This window comes from Polyodon spathula, chromosome 2 (genome assembly GCF_017654505.1).
Source record: "Polyodon spathula isolate WHYD16114869_AA chromosome 2, ASM1765450v1, whole genome shotgun sequence".
NCBI classification, from domain to species: Eukaryota; Metazoa; Chordata; class Actinopteri; order Acipenseriformes; family Polyodontidae; genus Polyodon; species Polyodon spathula.
In genome coordinates this window covers 45,000,252-45,023,126 of record NC_054535.1, presented here as the reverse complement: position 1 = coordinate 45,023,126, position 22,875 = coordinate 45,000,252, and the positions used below count along the sequence as shown (strand labels likewise).

The following is a 22,875-nucleotide window of genomic DNA, read 5'->3' as shown; positions in this document are numbered from 1 at the left end:
TGTGTTTAAGTACTGTGTGTATTATCTACGGGACTAACCCTTTTTCAATACTGTGCAATACACGTGGTGTTTTGCAAGCTTGTTATTATTTACTATCTGGTCATCAGACCCTTGGATTATACAGATATTAAACAAACCATTTCACCTGTACTTTGTTGTCTGTTGGTTTCTTTGGATTATTGCACCAGCACCACACCTGCTATACACCTACTATCAGCACCCACCTGCTGTACACCTGTTCACTATCAGCAGCCACTTAGCCACGCGTATATATCTTATCATGGAATGCTAAAGTCTGGTTTAATAACCAAAGCTTTTTCCTCCACATTACAACCTGCTGTGAAACACAAAGACAATGCAAAAGAAACAAAGCTTGCCCTGGAGCACTGAAGGTGTCTCTACATACTGAACTATCCTTCTGCATGTCGACCCAGTGCATCAGAGCCTTGCATCTTGTTCAATATGTGCTTCTCTGCTACAGTACGAATAATGTCCCTTTATCTTTGACAGCTGCCTAGCAAATGCAAAAGTGTCTCCATCCTGTCTTCTCCTATCTGGCGGCAACAAAGTTATGATGGACAATACATTGTCATTAGTGTCAAGCAATTATTGGAGGTTGTAAAGAAAAGCATGAAAGTAGCAGGCAAGCTGACACCCAAACCGTTCTTACTAATGTAATTTTGTGTCCCTTGCTTGTCTTCTAACCGTGCATTTGGGTTTGACTTATCACTGTCATTTCTGAAATTAGGGGTGGGTCATTGTAATGATTTTGGATTGCATGACTTTAGTCCTGCTCTCCATCCAGGGAGCTATAAAAAATGGCAACCATTATAATTAAATCCATTGTTTCATATCTGCTCACACATATGGTGAAAGACAAGGGTTAGCAAAACCCTGAAGGGCACTATCACCCTGGAGAGAGTCTTAGATTCTAACTAAGATTCTGAAATGCCTCTTAATGCTGCGTAGCCCTGACATATTCAATTTAACAATACGCTATGATTTCTCACTAGGGTCTGTTTACTGCATTTATCAATAGAATAGACAAAATCAGATTTCATAGGCAGTCTGTGCTATTTGCATTCTGCAGAGGTAGTTTAAACTAAGGACACAGTACTCCACTCTGAATCATTTAGTCATGCTCCTGCTACCACAATGGCACAAGGTTATACATGAATATTAAAACTCTGCTTTTACTCAGGAAGGAAAACAGAACTGAAAGAGGGGCTTGCCTTGTTCATGTTGATTTTAAATGGGGAAAAATAATTGTTCAAGCCTTGAACAGCAGTGAATCATTAGTGTAGTCTGGAAAAAAAGGACACTACTTTTTGGAGTATATCAGAGGTAGCAGCTTTAAATGTGCACATAGACTTCAGTTTTCTAATACAAAACATTTAAACTAAACTATATCAGTCACTTCAGTCATTGCCTTATATTAGTACAATGTATATATCTTAATAAATAGAGGAAGTGGTGAGTTTAGCACCTTTTGTATTGGTTGAGTTTGTGTGACTTTGGCAAGTAAAAGGGTATAACTCACTTTGGTGCAGTGGAGTACCTCCAAGTCAACTAGTATTAACTGTAGATACTTTTGGTACACCTGTACATTTCACAACTGCAGCTCAAAATGAAAAAAAAAACCTACATGGAATATTACAGTCTGTGCATAGCAGATTATCTACATAAGCCAAATAGGCTGTGTCTTGAGCTGTCCATTTGCGTGTTTGGCTACTTGAAATTGCATAATAGTGAATGCACTGTAGCCAACTATTTCCATTTTAGAATGTCCCCAATTTATCCTTAATCACCTCAATGAAGTAACAAATGGCTAATGCACCACCAGTCCCCTGCTTCACAACATTGCAGAGCTCAGCATCCTAAAGCTGATGATTCTTCCTGTCTAGTACATGACCACTTGCTTTCAGAACAAAATCTACTCAACTGAAGCAAGGCTGCACAGTTAGAGTCTCTCCACTTTACAAATCAGAAACTAACAAACTACCTTCTTGCATTCTCTTTTGAAAGATGCACTGAATTGCATTAAATGCATTTGTATGAAGTATTTTATGAATGAGAAAAGTAGATATCTTTGAGCATTCAAATCCATGGTTTACAACAGATGGTTTTACATCAGTAATGGGAGCTTATCTAGGCAGCCAGGTGGGTTTAATTTCCAGCAGTTAGAAAAGAAAATAAATAATTTAGCAAGATGTTCTGTTACCTTAATTGTCTAAAAAATGACATGCAGAACAATGAATAAAAGTCTCATGGAAATTTGGCTTGAAAAGCTGTACAGTATATGGGATTTGAGCTTTTTAACACTTCTAGCAAAAACCCTTGTTTTTAACACTTCTGTTACCCTTGTTTTGCTCAAATTGCTGGGATTGAATATGTGGGGTCTTCTTTATCTTGACCACCTCCTTTGAACGTGTTCCTGCCCCTCCTCAGCAACAGCCAAGTATTGCTGCATCAGGAAGTTACCACAGCAGCCACCCAAATGCCAGTGACAGGCCTCTGCAGGTGTATGCTTTTATACAGCTCTTAGTTACTCGCTTCTACAATGGTTTGCACCTTGTAAGAAGAAGTGTAAAGTTTTTGGTTGGTCAGAAATTTCCTAATTGCAAGGCAAAATCCTTACATAACATTATAATGTCAGCGTCCGCTTACTATCCAGATCCCACCAAATTCCATGCTCTATTCTTCATTTTTAATGCATTTTGATATCATTTTAATGGATTAATGATCACAAAGAGCAAATTTGATAGCGGGTGCAGAACGGCAGGTGAACACCATTCTTTACAAATCAGACTTTATGGCTGCTAAACACAATTTACGGCAGCATTATGGGGGTTTTGCACCCATAAATCACTCTGCATGTATCCTTACATCACCCCTAAGTGTCAATGTCATGTTTATAGCCAGACTGTCGTTTAAGATTTAAGCACTGTAATTAAATTCACTACACTCAAATTACGTACATTCTGTATCTTAATAAGATAAGATGTGTAGTTCATATTATTGTAAATACCCAACTGCTGCTTTTGCCTACCCTCGATAGATTTAGATTTATTAAATAATACATCAAACCAGGCAAAGCTCCCTTGACACACATCTTGTTCCCAGATATGAAAAAACTAGAAAAATACATGAAACTACAGACTAGACCTGCAACAGACCAACTCACCAGTCGTTACGAGTGTCTGGAGGCCTTGGTTTGAATCCAGTTTCAGTTAAATAAGTGGTCTTAAACAGTGCATTTGTTATGGGGATAAAAAAGGGCTCTTCTGTACCATTACTGTCGTCTGCTTGCATTCTGGTTGTGTAAGAATACGGTTGCTGTCTAACATTTTAAAAAACAAGCAGCTTATGTGTGGGGGCTGTCAGCCTGTGGGCAACGAACCCTAGCAGAGATGACAATGAGACGTGAAGGGGTCAGAGGGAGAGTTTTGAGAAGCAGCAGGGCAAAGGAGGCTACTGGATTTACATTCCCTTCCCATTCCCCAGGAGGTAAAAATCAGCAGCAGCATCAAAAGCACTGCTGACTGTAGGTAATGTTAAATGACAGGGGAGGTAAACAAAACAAAACAAAAAAAAGGACAAGAAAAGCAGACAAATAGTAATTAAAGTAGAATCTTTACAAGGCGTTCTCTTCAATATTAGAACATTCTACAGAGAGAAGTTTGACTTCCCTGTTTAATCAATTCTAGATGTATATTTGCTGCAGACTGATACACTGACTCATTTGGAAGGACAAAGGGACTGAGAGCTTCTGCAAACACATACAGTGATTGCCTTTTTGGTACCAGAAAGCACAATGATACAGTTGCAAAATAACAGCTATGACCAAAAGTTTTGCATTAGCTAGAATTATAGGATTGAGACAATTAAATAACTTAAATAATGGTAAAAACATAAATTTAGATATTTTATTTAATATCGTGTAATCAAAGAAGCTACAAAATGATATCGCAAAAGTCTACTGGAAACCAAATAGTAGCACAGTATTTTATGTTAGAATTCGAAATGTTTTTCGAAATTTGTCAGTTTTTTCATTAACTATTGGAAAACTACAACGGGGTACGTAATTCATGTGTTTATGTAACATTAATCAGCAGGTTGAATTCGACTTTATGAAACAAAATGGGTTAATTCCACAGGGTGAAGCAAAATGTTTGGCCACAGCTGTACATCTGTCTTTCTTTAGCACCCCTGCATATTCCAGCCCTGACACAAGTAACTATACACTAACACAGAGATAATATTCAAATGGTCAAATAAATTACACAGTTACAGGACTTCAACATGGATAAAGTGATTACTGGTAAAACATTCCAATTATCTGGGGCTATAATACTAGAACAAATATCTGCCAAAGACAAATTTGAAATTAGTTACTAAAGTATACGTTTAAAAAAAATGAACAGGTCTGATCTGATATGTATACATTAATTGTGTTATTTTTTAATGTTCAAATGCTTTGTTCATTCATTTGAAGTTCAGTGGGCTAGTTCACTAGTTATTATAAGTCTTGACAAGTTAACACTACAGTGAGAATTTTATCAGGATATATGCTGCTACTGTTTGCATCAAGTGTACGTTATAATGTGTACTCATCTGTTTATTTGATTAAATAAAAGCTTGAGCCTCATTGTACACAAACATCTCAGAAGAATACAGTAAATATCCAAATTTACAGATTAAACTAATTCAGAGTTTTAGATTTAGAATAGTGTGCTATGATTTAGAGATGGGATTCCTGCAATGTTGCAGGCCATTGACATTCTGCTGATGTATTAAAAAACTGATTTCAAATTCCAGCACCTAGGACATTACTTAAAAATGGCTTCCTTGATTGAAGGAAATGTTACGTGTCTCAGTCTTATTTTTAATAGTCTATTTTAGGAGTTCATAACTTCATAATTATTCTAACCTCCCTATGAAACACCTGCAAATTGAACACTAAAGAAATGTTAACACCAATTAAAACCTTTTTCTTTCGAAAAGCTCTCTAGTAATTATGGTACACCCACACCTAAAGAGATTAAAGAAAAGCAACAGTGTCAACTTCAAAACCAAACTCAGAGAAAACAAGCCTCAATTACACTACAAAACTTGTGCTATGGCACAACACACAGGCTTAAAGGCACAATCAGTAATTAGCAAGAGAGATTAGTTACATTGTCGGCTCAATGCCCAAGACTCTCACACCAAGTATGGACATAGAGGGTCTGTCATGATGCCCATCAAAATAACAACATGAATGTGAGAAAACTACACCACATACAGCTACAGTAAGAATAAATAAGAATGTGAGGAGTAACCTGGATCTGAAATCAAGGTGTGAATTTAACAGGAACTGTGCTGTTGGTGTATGCTTTACCCATATACACCCCACTATATTTTACCAGGTGGGTAAGCATTTTAGGACCTGGTCAGAGTTTAAATTTGTTTGATGTCATATTTTAGGATATGGTTTGAACAAAGACTGAACTATAAAATGCTTAGGCTTGTGAACTTTCCATGGCAGACATTGCTTTGAAGCACCTGTGCTTTGTATTCTCTCAGATTCTATAGCTGCAGTACCACTGTCCAGACTATAGTTAGATATCCTGCCTTAGACAGCCCTGTTGGCTAGACTGGTTCGGTTTTGGTGAAAGCAGGATACATCACACATTTGGTGAATCAGCAATCTTACACATTATCTCAAATTAGAAAACAAAACATCCACAGTCTAGAAACCCTGCTTGTCACATTTTAAATGTCTAGTATCTTCTTCCTTTCATCACCTTTTCTCTCTCTTATTTTTCTACTTTTTCAACCTTTGTTTTTTGGTTATTGTGATTGGTTAACGATGATTTTCCCATGAGCATTTTTTTTTAACTCAATTAAAAATGGATTACTTAATTGAGTGTAATATCTATTTCATACAGAATACTTTTTAGCTGTCTTGGTGCTTGCTACTGTTTCTCTCTGTGAGTGAATCTGAGATAGCAGGGAATTGCACAAACATGCAAAGGCCAGCCTGTCACCAACCGATGCCCGCCACATCCTGGGTCCTGCCAGCAGCTGATCAGCAGGGAACTGCAGAGGATGAAGATCCTGGTGAGGAGTAATCAGCTCTGACAGATACAAAGGATCTTTGTCCGTCAGACAAACCAAGAGCAACCTTTTCATATCATTTCACTGTTTAAAAATGGGAAGCCAGTGAAGATAAGACAAGATCAAGGAATGTCTTTCCAGAAAGACGGCTGCTCTTTTAGTTCACCTCTCCCGACATATACACCTACTGCATAAAGCCCCTGCTGGAATTCCAACCTGTGAATTTACACTGACAAGCCAAAACATTAGGGAAAGCAAGTCAAATGAGAGAATCCACTTGTCTGCAATGTGTGCTAATGTATGTCCTCATGGGAAGTGACATGTGATCCTGGCTGCCAGACCTAAATAAGCTGTGTCAGAGGTATGTGCAACTATCTAGCAACAATCAAACAGAAGGATCTCAGTGACTTCACAAGTGGCATGATGCAACTTGATTTTTTTACTTTTGCAGCAGAATGGCCAAAAAAGCAATATATTACTTGAACATAAGTGTTGGCTACTACAGTGCTATCTATAAATCTCATTATTCTTTGGACTTGGCTGATCTCTACATGTAAGTACCCAAACAGACCGTGCTTTGAAAAGTATCATTATGACTTTTTTACATAGATTAATAAAATTATTTTTGTGTTAGTCGCTCTTGATTTGTATTTGGAGTCTAGCTCGAAATAAAGAGATTCTATTAAATCCTTTGGGGCTCCTTGCGATGGCTCATTTCAAGCATAAACTCTTCCATATATTAATATAAACAGTTTCTTTCATCCACTCTATTGACTACCATCACCCCACCCTCTGCAACAGACGATTTATTCAGCGAGTCTGATTTCAAGGTTTTCTTCAAAGACCATATTAAACACCAAAACCTTGATGGAGGAATTAAGATTTTTGTTGAAGCCCATGGCAACATAATTAAAAGCTTGCCATTTTAGCTTTGTTTAACCAACATGAAATAATGCAGTGCACTCTACATAATATCAAATCCCCTCATGTCCACTAAATAACATTGCCAGTTCTAATGGTAACTTACCTCCTCATGTCTTCTTGTATGTAAAGTGTCATCAGCTGCTTGGGGATGTTAAAGGATAGAGTGCATTCTGCCATCTGTTCACGAATGAACATCCACTTGTGGTCGGCAGTCTGAAATCTGTACACTTTACAGACTGGGTTTTTAAATACTGGAAGAAAAATAAATAAATAAATAAATAAAACTACACAGAACCTCCATGCTAAAATAACTGAGGCTAGACATTCTTTTTACTTTAAAAACTAAACAGTAAGACATTGTGACAGGGTAGTGTCACGGCCAATGCCGGCAGGAAGAGAGACTCAGAACATAGAAAGCTGCAGTGAAGCGCTATCGCACACATTTAATTAACACAGATAATAAGTGAAGAAAACACATTAACAAAACAAAAGGCACAAGGGCCAAAACAAATGGTCTATACAGAAACTCAAGAGCATGGGCAGCAACACAGCAGCATGTACTTCCACCAACTATTTTATACACCTTTGACTGAAACCTAGTTAATCATCACTTATTCAATGTACGGCTCCAGCCGCATTCCCATGTGATGCAGAAAGGAATTTAACCCCCTCCTTGCCCACCCAATATTCCCCACACACGCACGCACGCACACACGCACACCTGTGCATCGGCAGGGCTTTTACCCTGCCACAAATATATTTGAGGACTTCATTATTTTTTCCCTATATTTATTGTACACACACAGTAATTTGTCCTTGCCCATGTGTAAATCTGGATCTGTTCTAGAATCGCATTTAGTGGAAAAATCACAGCTTAAAAATAAAGACCTGAACTACACAGATGAAAAACACTAAACAGACAACTGGTGTGGTAGGAAACCAAAGAGTAACTGGAAAAAAGGAGGTGCTTCAGACAATTTAATCAAGTGAAGATGTAATCACTGCAGCTGAACTATCAAACCAGCCTTAGACACCTTTTAATAAGAAGTCAAGAATCTCTGCAATAGTGCTGAAAACATGTGAGGCTAAGATTAAAAAGAACAGTGACCTCCCCATAGACCAAAGCTTTATTCAGTCCATAATGATTGCTGTACTGTATTGTATGAGTCAATACAGCAGGGACTCCTATTGCATAGCAGTTTCACCCATTCCAGGTCTTCCTGTGAGCTTGATTAGCCCCAGTATAAAGGTAACAAGCTCAGATGTGTCTTATTAAACTAACAGTAAAACCAAGAATGGATCCAACTGCTATGTAATGGGAGTCTTCTTTCCATCCTTGCACAGTCCATACAGTACCTAATAATCACAGAACCAACTAACCAAGCTTAAAGATGACCTAATTTATACCAAAGGTTTAATATCAAAGTCATAGAAAAATAAAGCACCTACACTCGACTTTAATTAGAACAAGGAGTGACTGTTCAACTCAAAATAATTTGCAGAGGAAGTTATGGAACATTAAAGCTTATAAATAGCCCCTAGCAGCCGCCAGCCAGTGACCATGCAATCTTCAATCAAGTGGGAAGAAGAATGATTAGTCAAGTTACTTTCTCTAGGTATTGTATGTAATACAGTATAACTAACTTTAGCATTCAACCAAGTTCACACTGGTTGAAAAAGAAAAAGAGATGTCAGGCATGAAGCAGTTTGTCAAATGTTTTTTTCTTCTTCTGCAAAGTCTGAAGATACTAAAAGCATTTTTAAAAACTTTTCAAGCAAACTTTGAAATCTCTAAGACTAAATAACGTCAACCATCTGAAATCCCTTTGTTCATTTCACTTATCATTTTATAGCATTAGCTAGCATGGTTCTGGGTTCTGTTTTTAAGCTAAAAATGGTCTGTAACTGCCTTTGTCTGGACAGAGGCTGTTAAGTAACTTATACAACCTTTGGAAATGAAGGGCAAATTCTACAAAAGCTATTGAAGCCGCAGAAACTTTTTTTTTTTTTTTTTTTTTTTTTTTTTTTTTAAAGATAGCCAGGTACAATTTTATTCTTAGCTTGACTGTTAATAAGATATGTGTGCAGAATGCTTTTAGATCAGACTTTGAACATATTTAGAACATATTTGAACATATTTAGCCCTTACTTTTAGTGTCTCACAATTTTATTCTTAGCTTGACTGTTAATAAGATATGTGTGCAGAATGCTTTTAGATCAGACTTTGAACATATTTAGCCCTTACTTTTAGTGTCTCTTGTCCGAGAGCTAACAAACTGTTGAAGCCACAATCCTTTCCTCTCACCACCACCTAATTTCTTTGGTCTCAGACCATCACTGCTGTAGCTCGCACACTAAACATGATTTAACAGTCTACCTGAATGTTGCTGATGCCTTTGCTGCAAGTTTCTGCATGGGGGAATTCCACTTTGAGAAACTCTGCAAACATAACAAGGCTAAGCTTTTAATTTTAAATTAATAATGGAACTCTTCATTTGCTGAACTGCACACATTGAAATCGAATTCTCATAATTTATCCTTATCTCTATTGTAAGTCATTTAACTTAATGGGCAGCCCAAAATGTTCAAAAAACTTACAGTAACCCCAAGGAAATCAATGTTGAAAGGGGAGGAGGAGAAATAATCCACACTGACAGTGAAGCTATCTCCCTCCCGAAACTGCCCGTCGTGCACCAGGACACAAAGCTAAGAGATGATTGTTCTTACTTTGAATTCTGCGCTATTTGCTCTGCTTATCTGATGCCATGGTAATGAAAAAAACAAACCTGAAGGGATTTTATAAGTAATATTGTCTCATTTGATTATGAGGAACTGTTGTTCTTGCTTCAAGACATGACTTTAATTTCCTTTTCTTAGCAATTGCAGGAATCAGCATGTGACTTGAAGGAGGCACAGCAATTAGGAAGGCAGATCCAAAGGCAGCTTGAAGATCTAATTGGTGTGCTGTAGGAATCATTGGAGTCAAATAACCACATGACTCATCCAATACAATACATTAGGCTAGCAGAAAGCCCTGCAAAACAGCCTTATTTTTTAAGTTTAATGCATCTCAGGTACTAATAGAGACAACATAGAAAGTTTGAAAGCTTAAAAACTGGCAATCATCAGATGTTTCAAACAATGTACTGTTTGTTGTCCCTATAAGTACATGCATTAAGTCCTGCTCAGAGGGTGTCTTTGTACTTACAGTGCACAGCGATAAAAATGAAATGGAAATCTCCAAGCAGCCTTTGAAAAAGGACATTTTCAAATAGTGATGACTCCCAGTCAAGCTAAAAACAACAGCTCCTCATGTGAAACTATATTACTGTACTATGTTAAAATAAATACACATTTCCCTTGAAGTGTGTTGTTTTAATAACTAAGAATGCTAGCTTTTACATTGACATGTACATGCCAACAATTATAAAATATGAACATTACATGATGTTATATGACTCAAGATATTAATCAGGCAATCAACACATGTACAAATCAAGTCAAACCAACCTACCTGCATTCATCAAATGGCTGTTGTCTTTGTCATTTGTGGTTCCGTGTGATGCAGACTCACAAATTAAGGTGCACTGTAAAAAAAAATGTAAAAAATCAATCTAACACTAAACATCCCTCCGTAATACTGTACAGGATGCTATAAGATACAAGCTCATATCCACTAAGATAAGTGAGCTTTCTGGCTGCTCTAGTGAGTGCTACACCACCCCATTGTGAATTCTGAGTAAGTTTTATATTACCATGAATTACAATAACAGTCACAGAAATTAGACTTTGCAGGTGGACAAACCAGATTACAGGATACTTGGAATATCAGCATTGATCAGAAAGGCATTGTAGCTGCATAAACCACTCAATATGGGCACCATTTGTCTTGAAAAAGGATGCTGCATTCCCAAAAACAATATCTCTTGGGAAGATGTAATCCTCAAAATCAATTCGGAATGTTTTATTTTATTGGTTTTGCAACATAGCCAACTTTATAAATCACCTTGTACATCATGTCAAGAAAAGTTGTGAATATCATAAAACAGTCACCACATGCCACACCATAGCACTTGTATGTAGTATACAAGTTCATTGTACACCATTTCTAGTGATATCAGAATCTCTTTTTTTAATGAGCACTTCAGATGGGAAAGTATCTGTCACTCAACATATAAGTAACAAGATATTCTTTCAGCATAATAAAAAAGACACAGCATGACAAATTTGTTAACTATTTTCATTGACAACGCTCCTTTTACACGTGTCTGTTATAGAGTATCTGTCAGTTGAAGGTTGTTCATGCATGCAAAGATATGCATATGCCAAGTGAAGCAGTGTAGGAATTTCTATCACACAATCTGATTAGTCTTATTACAGTACATCCATCATATATTTTTGTATGTTTCAAACAAACATGTAAATTATGTAAAAAGTAACACATACATCACAACTACCAATTAGAACTGCTTCTAGAGTAAGGAATTTAGAGAGAATGTAACAAAATATTAGGCTATTATCATAACCCTGGTTCCCTGAAATAGAGATGTAACAATTATCGCATGTGCATTTACCTCCTAAGGATCCGAACACTGCGTAATGTTTACTGCATATGAGTACATTTCCATTAAGTCATGACTGGGTAGAAAACATTAGGTTATTATCATAAACCTGTTTCCTTGAAATAGAAATGTAACCAATACCGAATGGGTATTTACCTCCTAAAGACCCAAAACCTGAATAAGACATATCAAAGCTGCTCGACGAGCCTGTGTGGGGAAAGACCTCAACGCCATTTTTCCTTCAAGACTGCTGCAATCATGGACACAGTGACCTTGAAGGTTAATGGATATATTTCGATTTCAGGGAACCAGGGGCCCATTTCATAAAAGTCTTGCAACTGCGAAATGGTTACGATGAGGTTGTGAGGACGCAGAGGTCGGTGCTGCTTGCGTTTCATAAAGCACTTTGCAACTGCCATTACTTGCGTTCAATCCTTAGCAATCTGTCCTAAAAAATATCAGTAACTCTGCAATCCACTTTAAAACCCAGAGACCTATTAGGTAATTACACAATGGCAGGGGTGCAAAGGAAAAACAATTTTTTCCAATGAAGAAATTGATACAATTATAGAAATGGTTGGCCAACACAAATCTGTTGTAATTGGCAGGTCTGGAAGTTTAACATAATTACAGATGAAGTAAATGCTCTAGGGGTGGAGCAGAGAACGATACCTGAAATAAGAAAACAATTGATAGGTCTAGCGTTCATTTCAAGTACAAAATATAACCATTACCGCATGGGTAAGTGCACCAAAGCTATCGCAAGGGCAATATTGCAGAACAACTGGAATGCTAAAAGGCAACGCCGAGAGACTGCTTGTGAATTACCATACAGAACCCCAGAAACAAGTAACTAAGGGAAACTCACCTATATGCCTGTCTTGTAAGGGTCAACTTGCCCAGCTCATAGGCAGTCCTGACTGTGTCTACTATCCATTTGGGCAGACACTGTTTAGACAGGGCTTGACCGTGAGATTTAGCCCCAAAGCAAGTGTACTGCCTGTAGTGAGAGGAGGTTCTCATGTGCTCAGAGCAAAAGCTTGCGGGACACACGATGGAAATTGGTTAATATATTACTAATCTGGAGACGGTCACATGTATAAAAACCTGCAGCTTTGGCTGAGGTTGGGGTTTTCAGAGGTGGAACAAAAAAGAAAGATCTAGAAAGGTACATATAAAATAACAATTACTATGCATGCTGGCTTTACATCAGCACGCTACTTGTTGCTTTACTGTACCTGTTTGTTTTGGCCATCATGCCTTTTGTTTTGTGAGAAGTGTTTTGTTTTAGTTAAATTATTTTTTATTTATAATAAATCCGTGCAGAAGAACTTTACTCACGGTACTGTGTCCTGTCTCTTCCTGGTCTGACGTCACCCATCAGCCATACTTACCACATTTGTCTGTATGGACAAGTACATATCTCCCTTGAACTACCTGCAAACAATTCTGAAAGGCCAGGTAAACTGCCTGCTTCTCTAAAACATTGATGTGTTACACATCTTGCGTACCCGTGTTATTCCACGTGGCGCCCCAGCCCAGACTAGACGCATCCATGGTGACAGCTTCTCTTCAGGTGACACTGCCCAGTGCTACGCCGAGGCATTTATGGGCAGACTGCTTCCGTCAAGAGAATGCCTTTAGACAATAATGATACACTGTCAATAGACGGCCGCAGTTGAAAAACCCTGCTGTTGAACCAGGCCTGAGGAGAGCGCATGTGCAGGAGACCCAATGGAAGGGTCTGGGAAGCTGCTGACATCAAGCCCAGAAGTCTCTGGAACATTACTACCGTGAGTGTTCCGTTGAGCTGAAAGAGCTCTAAACCGGCAGCTATTCCATGCACTCTGTCGTCCCACAGAGTGGATTGCATGGACCTGGAGTAGGAGGCTGTCCGAGAAGGTGTGAGCTGGCTCTTCGCATGATTCATCAAGGTAGTCGAGGAGGGTGTTCAACCCACCCTTCTTCATAGTCGGCAGAGATGCCCATCTCAAGCTTTTGGGTCGGCAGCGCTGAGCACTCTGGCTGTGAGGATGGTGGCTCCTCCCCATTGGGTACGCAAGATGGCAACTCCTCTCTTTTTGGCTCTGGAGGTGGCACTCGCTACTTTGCTCGTCTCTGGTGACAGCTGCTCCTCCCTTTTTTTAACCCCCTCCATGCAAACCCAACATTCCCCACACCCACCACAAAATTCCTGTACCAAAGTGGCAATTGAAGCCTACAGCAGCATAAATTGAGTCAGGGCCAGCTTCACTGCGTAAATCACCCTATATAGGGTGTCCATTGTAAATTTATAGTATAATCGTAAATCTTGAAAAACTATTCACTTCTAAATCTTTTGTAGTCATTTTTGTATAAATACATGTTAATTTGGATTCATATATTGTTTTTTGCTGACTTTATGTGAACGAAAATACACAAAAGCGCTTGTTTTCCCATTGGAAATAGTGATATTTTGAAATTTACCTGTCCTGGTCACAAAAGCAAAGTTTGTAGGGAATAATAGCCATTTTCTATACTTTTGAGGCATAAGCAATTAGGAAATAACACTTACTACCCAGGAACAAAAAAAAAAGAAAAAAAAAATTGTTACATGGTGTTATTAAACAGCTGACAATTGTGCAAAACAACATTCTTAACTTGCTTGAGAAACGTAGACTGGTCTTTAGGAGGTAAAAACCCAATGCGGTAATGGTTGCATTTCGTACTTGAAAGGGAACCTGAAAAAAGAACTGCACAAGCTGCAGGCTGTTGTACTGTTGAGTTAATCAGCCAAACAAGGCACATGATAGGACGTAAAAGTTATCAGCATTATGTACATTTATGTTAACATGCAGGGCTGCAAGGCACTGCTGTTTTGGGGCTGGGCACAGGTTCAGTAATATATAATAAATACATAGTAAATACTCAATAATGTACTGTAGATAGCTTTCAAATTATACAGTGTCCTTAAGTAAATTAAAGACTTCACATGTTAAAAAATAAATATAACCTAGCATGAACCTCTTTCGTAATTAAGCTTAAAACACACAGTATAAACAATACACTTTCATACACGACCTAAATCTAGTTTGATAATAAAAAACAAAAGTACATACAACTTTTGAAGACGTAAGGAGGCAACCCATATTGAGGAATTCTGACCGCTTGCACAGCTGAAGTGTAACAAGAAACAGCTCCAAAACGTGTTGATTTTCTGAGATGCAGCTTTGAAAATATGTCCTTTCTAATTGTGTGATCTTCTCTCTTTAAGAGGGCATTTAGTTTTCAATCTCTCCTCTGATATTCCGTGAATTCAACTGTGCCGTAAAAGGGACAACACCGCCTCACACCCACACACACTCTGTTTAAGGTTGTCTGCGGTTGAATCTCACTCAGTCACTTGGCTAATGACATCTTAAGCCCCAAAGTATTAACGGTAATTCAAGCATCTGGAACAGCCAATCGCTAGTAATTTAATTTGCACAGCAGAGTGGCTAAGATCTTACCTGTCGTCCCTGCGCATCTGTTGCAATTTGGTCCACTTCTTCATCCTCTATCTCCCCCATCTTCAATTGGCTGACCACTACGCTGCCCACTGCGTTGGTACCATCTGATGTTCTGTAGGAAATAAAAAGGCAGAGGGAAAAGGGAAATTAAGGATTCATATAATTGATATGTCAGGACCAAACGCAAATTACATTGTTTATATTCACTTTAATGATTCTTTTTTTTTTTCTTTCAGAAGGTTTGAGATTGCATGGCGATTATAATTATGTAGTTGCATCAGTCTTTTTAAATGAAGAAGAATTACCCTTCTGCATCCAGTAAACACTTCCAGTAATTGTGATTGATGGTTTTGAAACCGCACTCTCCCACTTGGACTTAATAATTAGATGACAAGTGTGTGCCACGTTGGTTGAAGATGCTAATGCTGGTGGATATGAAAAAAGAAAGCAAAGGGCTGGTTGCTTATAAGGATGCAGAGTATTTTTTCCTTTTTATTTCCATAAAGACGCAGCTGCTCTCGATCCGCCCCTCAGGCAAAGAGATGGAAAGTCAGTTTGCAAACCTTCTTGTGCAAATGACAACGATGTCATCCTTCAACAGGGTGAAGGCAAGTTTTTTGTTTATGACCAATACAGTTCTCAAATTATTGCCATCCTGTTTTTCAAAGTGGGAAACAGTTTCCTTGCTGCATCCGATATTAATCTGGAGGAATAGTTTCAGTGCATTAGTCGCTTTCTACCAGCAAGCATGCTTTTATAAGATTGAACATCTGACCACTTACTTAAGCATTAATATCTGACACAGGAGCCTATACCAGCTAGAAAATTGACTGCAGCGACTGTTAGGTGTCATGAGCAGATGGCAAGGGTACTTAATGAAAGCAAGTGCCATTTATTGACTGGCAATGTCCACTGCAGAAGATATTAATGAAATTATATATATATATATATATATATATATATATATATATATATATATATATATATATATATATATATATATAATATAGCTGACTCTTTGGTAATGATATTTGTCCTTCGAGCAGTCCATTGTAGACATTTGTTTGTCCAAAAAAAACGTCAAGTTTTCCATAATTGACCTATAGACTGTGATTTGTACAAAGTACACTGTACTCAATATAGGTACAGTATCTCATGGTTCAGACACTTTTTCAACATCAAAATTCCAAGCTTTTTTCCAAACTGTCATTTATTTTTCCCAGACTTATGTTTTAGTTAGTTTCTACTAGTTTTGTGATAGTTATCCACATAGGCGGGCAGCCGCAGAGCATTGTAGCCTTTTGATCCAGAGCAGAAGTTGCTCCTGGTTTTCTAAAAGTATCTGTCAGAATCTGGAGGTGCATATCTAGCAAGAGACAATGCAGGCATGCAAAACAGAAGTAAGATGCAATCTAAGAAATCTCCAGCATTTGAGAACTACGTTGCATTATTTACAAAAAGAATATGCAAAGTTGTATACTGCAAGTGTACTTGTGTCAAAATAGGATAGTATAATGGTACCAATAGTATATTAAAACCAGACCATTTTGGCAGAAGTATACTTGCAGTATGTTACTTTTTTGTAAGGGATGATATTGGATTCTGATCCAAACTTCTTTATACCCTCTGTTAAATGTTGAATACTATGGGTAGTGAAAAATAACAAAAATGAAATAACAAATGTGCATGCATTATGTGTTCAAATGTATAAGTGTTGTGTATTAAGCATATAAGTCAAATACTACATACAGTACATTCTCGCTACAACAACCCTGTTCACTATAGTAAAAGGACAATCCAAAACAAATATATGCTGCTGGAGTAAGTTAAGGCAGTCACCTTAGATAAAGGCATTAGTTAAACTATTAATAATATTAGTACTGTTTTATTCTTTGATTTTCTTTATTATTACAGTGTTTGCCACTACTAGCATTAAAAATAATAATAATAATAATAATAATAATAATAATAATAATAATAATAATAATAATAATAATAATAATAATAATAATAGCATGAGATTGTGAATAAAAGTAGAATTACAAGTACAGTACCTATTTGTGGCATGCTGCATCCAGTATTCTGGCTATATCCTATTCATTGAAGAACACAGTACCCCCCCCCCCCCCCCCCCCCCCCCCCAAATAAATAAATAAATAAATAAAAAAAAAAAAATTTGCTTTTCCGTGCCGGTTGCATAGAGTTGTACAAGCCAACATCAGCAGCAGTTTGATTTATTTATTTTGTTTTTTAATCAGTATTAAAATCGTATAATAAAGGACATATAGCGAGCATGTAGTATATCTACACTGGGTTGACGGTTTGGACCCAAGGCTGTTGCTGCACTTGGTACAGTAAGTTACAAGCAAGCACCATACATTTAAAATAAAATTACCGGTACATTTTATTAACGTGCTAAATGTGAGACTGATAATAACTATCGTCTTCAATTATTTATTTTTTTTTCCCGTGGGTTGGCAAGTAATGTGAATGATTTAATAAAGGTAACAAGCTAACAAAATGTGAATCTTGGTGAGCTGAGTACTGTAGCTTGTAATTGCTGTCTGTAACTGTTTAAAAACGCACTGCTTCAATATAAAAGTATATACTTTGGCTGTCGTACTGTCCACTTTACCCTTCGTTTCACTGAGCAGACACAGCCACGTGACATACAAGTGCGCAGACTAGATAAGATTGCTTGAGTTGTCAGAGGGGTTACACGGGGCAATCCTCGCGGGATTTGGTCACAAGCAACGTGTACGTGACCTCGGAAATAACTCAAGCGTTACCAATGAAAAACACTGATCCTTCTAAACTTGTTTTACCAGGATGATGTGTGAGCGAAATCTCAATTGTGAAACCGCTGTTTGATTAAAGAACAGAACGTTATCTTGTTATAGAGTACAAAATCAGATTGCCTGTCGGGGGCGACGTTGTCTGACAGATTTTTTTGGTTACCCGGAACGTCGGGCTGGCGATTTTGCGAGCCCTGTCTGTCTGTCTGTCTCTCTCTCTCTCTCTCTCTCTCTCTCTCTCTCTCTCTTGCATTTTTCTACTCTGATGCATTATGAGCATCAACAATTTACTCAAAGCCTCCACAAGTGTTTTCTACTGGTATAACAACTTTGACACACATAAAGATGGAAAAACATTGAGTGAAATAGCTTGCATCACTTGATTTCCAAGGTTTGGTATCGGAAACATAATCAACAAGTACAGAGAAACATCATCTGTAATTGACAAACCCAGGACTGGAAGACACAAAAAGCTGTCTAACAAGGATGAGCAACACTTGAAGATAATATCCTTAAGGAATAGAAAGAATAAAAGTGTTGAATTGACAACATAACTGACATTGTCCATCCATCAACACTCCAAAGCACCTCTGACCATTATTCCATAGTCTAATTTCTGTGTTCTTGTGCATATTTTAGCCTTTTAGTCTTGTTCACCTTTCTTAACAGAGGTATTCTCACCGAAACACATCCTTTAAGTCCTGATTTCAAGAGTGACCTCCATACTGTTGATTGGATTTGAGTGTGCTATTTCATTCAGTGTTTTTCCTTCTTTATGCAAGTCAAGGTTGTTATAATAGTAGAACACACAAGTGGAGGCTTTTAATAAATTGTTGATGCTCATATATATATATATATATATATATATATATATATATATATATATATATATATATATATATATATATATAAACGACTTTAAAGTGTAAAAATAAAATATAAAGCGGCCTAACGAACCTGGGCTCCTTGACATGTGTGTTGCTGTTTAAAGCGTGTTTGTAGATTCTAAAGTACCATCAACCAATTAAAGGGCTTATGCGGGAGGAGTTAAGATCATTTAAGTTTATGCCAGATTCAAACTGGTGCTTCTGCTGTATTTTCTTTAAATACAAATTAGCGAGGCAGGGTATTTTTCTTTCATATAAATTATACTGTTCTTTGTGGTTGAGAACTGGCCTCATTGTCACTCTCAAGTTTTGTAACGGAGGTGAAGAAAGATATTACCTCATCCCACACAGTAAGGACGCTACAGTAAGTAAGCATCACTCGTGTGTAAAATACATATCACACTTTCAGTACAATATTCCCCTGTTGCATTTCTGCACCACTAAATTTAAAGCACTGTTACAACAAAAGTGTTATACTAGTTGTTATTCTGTATTTAGTTTGCTATTTCTAACTTTCTTATTCTTTGTCTCCTCCATGCAAACTGTAATGCTTAAGAAACCTATAGACTGTGAAGGTGACTGCGCCAGGGAAAGGGTGAGGTTGAGGTTGAGGTGGTGCAGGTACAGAATGCATATTCAATATTACAGATACAGTTGCACACACTCTACTCACTCACACCGTGCAAGCAATGAGATCAGTCACAACTGTTGAGTTATCATCAGCTCACAGAAAACAGGAAGAACAACATTTAGGAAGACATACTGACTAGCTTTTTTTTTTTTTTTTTTTTTTTGTTTAGCAAAACGTTGAAATAAAATGTATTTTAAGACTTAAATTTGCACAGATTAAAGAAAATAAAGTCTACCAAACTGAGCTCATGGTCCCTACTGTCTTGGAAACATCATTTATTACTTATATAATCTCAACCAATATTTAGTAAGACTAAAAAAAAAAAAAGTTATGTAAACTTGTTCAAACACTGAAAAAATTAATTGTTGACCTAAACTTCTTAACCATGAATAATTATTTTATAATTACTCTCCAGAAAAGCATATATATGTATATATAAAACCATATGAAATTATTATTATTATATATTTTTATTTGGAAATAGGTCAGTAGGCCACTGGAACAAAGAAGCTGAGTAAACAGTTTATGTTTTTAAATGTCATGCAAATAAAACTTTACTGTAGCAATGATAGTAAACAAAGCAGCAGCAGTTTTAAGTAAACTCACAGAAGCAACTTAAATTCCAATTAAATGTACATGATAACAGTAGCAATAACTTCTCTCACCATATTTACAGCACAGTTAAAACCCTTTTTTTACATCTTATTTGTCTGTATGTTTTTTTGACAGCCCCAACCTACTTAACTGCCTAATTGCTTATTTTTATATGCTGTTCTGCAGCTTATCCACATTAAGAGCCTTCAGATATGATGCTTGCTTGACTGCCAATATTACAGAAAGTAGTACTACCAGTTCTAGCTTTCCTTCATTCTTTATATTAACGCCTTAAATTATAACAAAAGAATATATACGCTCAAAAAATATTATACATCACCGTTAGTTTTTAAGTGCTGAAATGATGCAACACTGCTCACCCAGAGATATAAATGAATGCAGGCCACTCGTAACTGAACCACAGTAAACATACAACCGATCTTAAAGCTGAAGGATGAAAGATAACACCCACAACAAGCAAAAACACCCTCAGCAGCAGAATAATGTGAGGAAATGAATAGATGAAATATGAAAACAAAACAGGAAATGCAAAATACAGCCCACCTTTGATCTAGAATGAGACGGTAGGTGGGCATTTACTGTAAACGGGTCACCAGCTTATATTCACAACAGGTAGGTCCATACAAAATAAGGCTTTCACTCGATGGGTAAAAAAAAAAAATCCTTTTGTCTAGCAAAGCGGGTTTTAAACACGGAGTGACCTGGTCCCTGGGACCAGAAACATGCACCTGAAGATCAGAAAGTCAGAGGTCCTGTATGTACTGTAGGCTGGCAGGCAGACAGAAAGAAGTGGGTCTGTCAGCATTCATCGAACAAGGCCTGTTCCCAGAAGCTGTAGACAAAAGACAGAGGCAGTCTATTTCTCTTGCTGTCATGATGGACAGTTCTGCTTCTGAATTCAGAGATGTGTCAGTCTGGCATGTTATGTACAAACTGCAGCTAAAGTATAGTTTTTTTTTTTAGAAGTCACCACACAACTTGAAAGCTACATTTTCATGTATTATCTGACCTAAACCTACAGTATTCAACCAGCACTGTTGTAGCAATCTCTTGTAGCAACCTCAAAATGTAAAAACATAAAGCCGGTCTGCATTGTGGTATATTTGCACAATGTATGTACATGGTACTACAAGCTGTATACAATTTCTCCTGTAGCATGCAACAGTAAGGATTTATGACTTGTAGTATTCCATCAACCAACCAGGGAAGCAAATTTCTGTGATGTGTGTGATCAAGTGAATTTTATTAGTTTACAGTTATGCCACATTTTCAGAGGGACAGCATTATTTATTTATTTATTTTAATTAAGCAAGTATAAATCAAGCCAGAATAAAATAAAAAAGTGAACCACACATTGCAAATAATAATTTTGGATATAACTATTACACAAGATGCCACCCAAGTCCAAGTAAATGGTATAGTATATTGCAGGAAGCTGCAGTGCCGTCTATATACAGCACAACAGTAAAATCCTTCATCGTATTATAATACACCATTCTATGTAGTTACATTCAAAGCCAGATGACTGTAACAGTCTGTCACACTCATCATGGTAAATGTGATTACTGTCATGACTGTTCACCAAACTTTTATCACAGCCTCATTGATCATTTGAGTAGAATCCAATAACTATTTATTTTTTGGTACTTGCTAGCGTCCTGCTTTTGGGTTCATTAGAATAACAAATAGGTTTTCTAAATATATGCAATCCTGTGTTCTTTGTCATTTCAAGAAAAATAATAATACAAAAAATGTCAGTCCTGTGAAGCTGCTTAACTTTGACTTTGACATGTATTCAAATATTTAAAGGTTTTTAAACAAATGTAAAATGCAATTGTTGGAAATCTGCTTTGAGTTACATAGTTTCTGAACACAATTTCCCTACTTTCAAATCTATGCATAATCAAATAGAAGAAAGGTGCAAGTTAATATAATTTATAGTGATGTAACATATAGATGGGCCTTAAATAAAACATGAACCAAGTACTTCTAATACAACAGCACTACATTACAGCCGCAGTTAGTCAGATCCCAATTATCATACTCACAGAACACTGAGTGTGAAGGATAACACCATGTAACAATTTTTTTGTTTGTTTTTGTTCCTGGGTAGTAAGTGTTATTTCCTAATTGCTTATGCCTCAAAAGTATCGAAAATGGCTATTATTCCCCACAAACTGGCTTTTGTGACCAGGACAGTGATATTTCAAAATATCACTATTTCCAATGGGAAAACGGACAAATGTGTGTCTTTTCGTTCACATAAAGTCAGAAAAAAACAACATATGAATCTAAATTAACATGTATTTATACTAAAGTAATACAAAAATGACTACAAAAGATTTAGAAGTGAGTAGTTGTTCGAGATTTACGACTATACTGTATGTGATGTTTACTGCATATGAGTACATTTCCATTAAGTCATGACTGGGTAGAAAATGTTAGGTTATTATCATAAACCCCTTTCCTTGAAATAGAAATGTAACGATTACCGAATGGGTATTTACCTCCTAAAGACCCAAAACCTGAATAAGACATATCAAAGCTGCTCGACGAGCCTGTGCGGGCACAGACCTTAATGTCATTTTTCCTTCAAGCCTGCTGCAATCATGGACGCAGTGACCTTGAAGGTTAATGGTTACATTTAGATTTCAGGCAACCAGGGTTATGATAATAGATTAACATTCCCTTTCAAGTACAAAACGTAGCCATTATCGCATGGGTAAGTGTAGCAAAACCATCACAAGGGCGAAATTGCACAACGATAAGAGTTCTACAAGGCTCAGCCGAGAGGCTGTCTTGTGCGTTACCATACAGAAACATAGCAATAAGTAGCTAGGGCTAAAAAATTGAGGGAGAAACTCACTATGCCTG

General features: G+C 37.1%; 1 protein-coding gene across 4 annotated transcripts in view; it reads right to left on the bottom strand.

Moving 5' to 3' along the window:
- Window positions 1–22,875, bottom strand: part of inpp4b (inositol polyphosphate-4-phosphatase type II B) — a 214,984-nt gene that overhangs the window by 94,934 nt on the left and 97,175 nt on the right. For all 4 annotated transcript variants that reach the window (XM_041223071.1, XM_041223078.1, XM_041223084.1 and 1 more), the window contains 3 exons: window positions 15,074–15,185; window positions 10,538–10,610; window positions 7,127–7,274 (listed from right to left, as the gene is read on the bottom strand). In XM_041223071.1, the coding sequence (XP_041079005.1) occupies window positions 7,127–7,274; window positions 10,538–10,610; window positions 15,074–15,185 (333 nt within the window). The remainder of the gene's footprint in view (window positions 1–7,126; window positions 7,275–10,537; window positions 10,611–15,073; window positions 15,186–22,875) is intronic.